Raw genomic sequence first — 4,939 nt, 5'->3', positions numbered from 1 at the left:
TATATATATATATATATATATATATATATACACACACACACACACACACACACACACACACACACACACACACACATATATAGGCGATATTAAATCTCTGAGTGAGAGGTAAACAGTAACAGTACGAAATCATAAAATACATTTGCCAACTAAATGTGGCAGTCCCATAGAGGACTATGTTACTGTTGTTTTTAGCCCCAGGAAGACATCTCCTCCAGCTGGCTAATGACACACTGTCTGTGTCTGATTAGTATTTGCAAGGGAGGTCATTGCTCCCATCTCTAGCCTTACATGATACACATGATAAACCCAAGACTGTGTGTATCACATAAGGCTAGAGATGGAAGTGATGACCTCCCCATCAAAAACACTAATTAGACACAAACAGTGTGTCATTAGCCAGTGTAATAAACATTATCAACCACATATACTTAATGAATATGCCTAGCATATTTGCTCGTAGGCTGTGATCTTGTTTGGTAGAGAATACTCTCTCAAAGCACTGGGTGTTAGAACACTTGAAAGTCTTGGACAGGCAAGATAGCTCACCTCTAATCTCATCCAGAAGTCATGGACTGGCAAAATGATTTATTTGCAATCCTGTTCAGGTACCTGAAGTTAATAAGCCATAGAAATGGTGTAATATTGATGTCCATGAATGGAAATCGATGTAGGCATATTCCAGGGTCTGATTTACTTGACACAGTAATAAGCTCCTTTATTAATATATATAAAGAATGCCACACATTTGGACCTAGCAGCAGATATTTCCAGTAGTTTAACTGGAATTGTGTAATAAAAAGACAAATCACTTGTTACATTTAATGCTTCTAAGGCCATCACTATCATGAAATTTCTGACCATCCCCAAATAGGACTGTTTGAAAGAGTTTCCTTGTTTAGTTACACTGTATGCATTTAATTCACATCTGTTTTGAGTTGGGACATCTACAGTACATTTGCTGCCAAAGAGGCAGCACAACTACAATGGTGGGCTTATTCTGCAATCCCCTCCAAAAGATCCCAGCACTTGAAGTCCATTTTGAATCTCTATAAGTGCCAAGTCCACCCAAAAATGGTGAGCTGCTGGATAGGTTCCTCCAAATATATACAATCCACTTTTGAATTAAATACATAGTTAAGTTGGTGACAAGCTCTTTTCGAAACTCTGTTCTTTTACTAACAGAATGTTGCCAGGCTGGCCCTTTACTATTACTTCTATAGAAGATGTTGGGATAAGCTTCATTCCCTAGCTCCTCCAGTCTGGAGAGTTTCCCATCAGAACTAAGTTTGCAAATTCAATATATGACATAGATGTTTCCAAAATATTTTACACTACAAAAAGTAAAGAAAAGAAAACTGCCAGGTATTCAGATATTTAACAGCATTATCTTTGTCTGTCAGATATTATACTTGTTGTAGAGAGATGAAGATTGGCAGTGAACTGAGATTTTATTATACACAAGTAATTAGTGTGATCTTGACAAATATCAAATAATGGAATTGCGCTAATGAATGTAATCAGGTTGTACTTTTGAAAAATTTCTTTGTAATACTTTTCAAGACAGCTAGAACAAACATTAAATTACTAGTGAGTTGACAGTACTTCATCTTACTGTTATAATATAGTTACTTTGTAATAAATATTAGATTAAAGAGTTGGGGAAGTGGCAAGAAGTCAGAATGTGGGTTATATACCTTGTATTATTTAGTTACATGTCTTTTCATTTCTAAGTTCAAAATCTGCTAAGATTCACTTCACCTTTCATCCAACTAACAGCAACAGTAAATAGGCACTGCTCCTGTACAAAATTGATTATCCTGACTTCACCTTCTCACTGAGCATATAAGGCTTTGAGGTAAGATTATAAATCAGTAATTATTAGATCCAAAGAAATTCCTGTTTAATACAATGCCAAAAGAAAACAGAATAGTACTAACTATGGAATAGCCTAAAATATCCCCAATATATGACTAGTATATATTTCATCAACATTACTAATTAAGACAAATTTAAATCTCATTAGTTTAGCTAAGAGAGGCACAACTAAATACTAAAAGCTATTTAATCATGTATGTAATACTACATACAAGCAATTTCTCACTTTATAACACAATCCCAGTTAGGTCACCGGGAAGATCTGCTGCTAGGTCCAAGTGTGTGGCATTCTTTATATATTAATAAAGGATCTTATTACTGTGTCAAGTAAATCATTGATAAACAGCAGGCAGAGTGCAGGTTCCAGGACAGATCCCTGGAATATGCTTACACTGATTTCATAAATACCACTGTTGACAGCAACTTCAGAACTTCTTCCTATCAGGGATGATTTAATGGTGAAGAAGACTACCAGTTATGCCATACTTGGTCGGGTTTTGAGGTGGTCTTTTATGCTACATTTTGTCATATAAATTGAAGATGTCTTAGGTATTAAAACTGGTATCTTGTGTACTACTTATTCTATGGATGATAACATTGGGTATGTTAGCAACATTTAGAAGAAATTCAAACAATTCCAATCTCATTTTAGCTACAGTGTTATTCTCCTTTAATAAGATGCTTTCTTTGTTTCAGTTTATCGAGTCAACAATGGATACCATAACTACTCCACAATTGTGGGCTGAGAAGCAGAAAGGACATCCCAGCTGCCAATTTTTTTTACTTCAATGACAGGCATTATCTTCTTATTTTCAAACCTACAGATATCAATATAGGGCAAATAGATATATAGTTAGATTTTAGTATAATATGTGGAATTTAGACATTTTGATTTCAAATCCTGCCAAGGTCAACTTTTCATCCCACTTAAGTTGATTAAATAATCCCCTTCTCTCATAACTACTGACTTTGTGCTCAAATCTAAAACAATATTAGATATCAAGATCACATGCAATGCCAACATTCAGAATCAAGCCAATCTGAATATTTCAACGAATTTCAGTAATTCTCTGACTGATATAAAAAAAAAAAGAGAACAATTCACAGGATAGCAGCACTAAGCAGTGATGTGCATTATATACCAGTTCAAATATGCTTGGGGCATATTTGGACCCATTAGAAAGTCATTGACTGTATTTTGTCCTGGAGAAATTTGTCGCTGTAGACAAATGGTGTACATACACTAAGATCAGCTTACAGCACCACCTACCCAGACTGTGAGATACAAGCATTTTGGCATGGTTATATCCTCTTCAGTCAAAGAAACTGGAAAGGGTGCATTGTGAGCTGACAAGAGAGGTTGTCTCTCTTATGACATTCCCATCATCGTACAATGACTGGTAGAGCTAATCAGTGGTTCGCTGCAAATAAATTACTAAATAGCAGTGCTAAGCAGTGATGTGTATAAATACAAAGTTATTTCCAGTTCAAATATGCTTGAGGAATATTCCAACCTGCAAGAAACCCATTCACTTTGTTTTGTCATGGAGTAATTTGTTGTTGCAGACAAATGGTGTAAATACTGAGCTGATTTAAGTGTATTTACAGTCTACAGCGACAAATCTTCTCCATGACAAAACACAGTGAATGGCTTTCTTAAGGGTTTGAATATGCCCCAAGCATATTTGAACTGGTAAAGACTTGTTAGAGAAGAGAACATACTTACCAGCAAGCTCCCTCATGTGGCTGGTGTTTGGTTCTGGAAGCGTTTCACTTCTAGGATCTCCTTCAGGAAGAAGTCTCATCCCTACGCCACTAAACACACCTGTGCGTAGTTCAGCTGAAACAATTAAAGAATGAAACACTATAGCAACCTTTTAAAGATATATCTTTCATTAGGAGCTGACTATATTTACTAGAAATAAACTGCAAGTGAATCCCCCTCACAGCACACCACTATCTTTAAAAACAAGGACATATTAACCTTTATTATCCTAAGGGCAGAAGGAATCTAACAAAACCTATGAAATTAGGGTCTCAAGTCTGTTTTTATCAAACTTAGATATTGGTGAAATTTCACCGTCATTGAATTAAAGGATTTCTGTTTTCTCATTTGTAGACATTGAAATGTTACGGGGTTAAAAATCAGAAAATTAAAACAAAGTATGTGTTGTAATTCTGAACAAATCTATTACTTTTACTCCATCACATAAGAAAAATACATGTTTATAAAACAGTTTTGCAACAAATGGATAAGATTTCTTGTCTTTTCTTGATTTTCATTTTCTCAAGTTTGCAAACAATCTAAAATATTTAAATGACACCAATAATCTGATTGTCTGCCAAAAATAAATTGAACAGACCTATATATATATATATATATATGCAGGTGTATAGCATATGACAATAACCTGTTCTGAAAAAAAATAATATGCAAGGTCTACAATTACAGACATTGAGATAAAATGGGTTAAATAATGTAGTTCTAGGTATACTATTCCTAGGAAAAAAACAAGTTGATCATGTCTATGAGGCTTTTCATCATAGGTCAGTTAACTGATGCTATTAACAACAACAATCTTATTATTATTATAATTCAAATAAAACTTTATTGAAGTATAATGTCATAATGTTTGTAGAGTGATTTTTTTCCACTGACATATAATGAAATAGATAACCTTATCTGATAAGAGGTTAATGGACCATAAAATATATCAGGGAAAACTACTTTTTTTATCTGTATGCAAAGAAAATATCCAAAGCCAAGAACAGCTATCTAGGAATCCAATAGGCAGGGAAGCACTTGGCAGATATGGTGTTTTCATACCTTTTACCATAAGAGAGATTATTTTCTCCATGGTAACTGCAGTGGATTTGCCTTTAGAAGTTAAAATATTTCATAGACATATTTTAGCTAACCTAAAGTTCGTTTATTCCTAATCACTGCATGGCACTGATAGTGTTATATATATATATATATATATATATATACACACACACATATATATATATATGTGTGTGCGCATATATATATATATATATATATATATATATATATATA

General features: G+C 34.0%; 1 protein-coding gene across 1 annotated transcript in view; it reads right to left on the bottom strand.

Moving 5' to 3' along the window:
• Positions 1–4,939, bottom strand: part of LOC106872789 (uncharacterized) — a 423,364-nt gene that overhangs the window by 85,231 nt on the left and 333,194 nt on the right. The window contains exon 10 of the mRNA XM_052969923.1: positions 3,605–3,718. Within this exon, the coding sequence (XP_052825883.1) occupies positions 3,605–3,718 (114 nt within the window). The remainder of the gene's footprint in view (positions 1–3,604; positions 3,719–4,939) is intronic.

The sequence above is a fragment of the Octopus bimaculoides genome, chromosome 1 (assembly GCF_001194135.2).
Source record: "Octopus bimaculoides isolate UCB-OBI-ISO-001 chromosome 1, ASM119413v2, whole genome shotgun sequence".
NCBI lineage: Eukaryota > Metazoa > Mollusca > Cephalopoda > Octopoda > Octopodidae > Octopus > Octopus bimaculoides.
The sequence above is the reverse complement of the archived record's forward strand: the minus strand, read 5'-3'. Positions and strand labels throughout refer to the sequence as shown.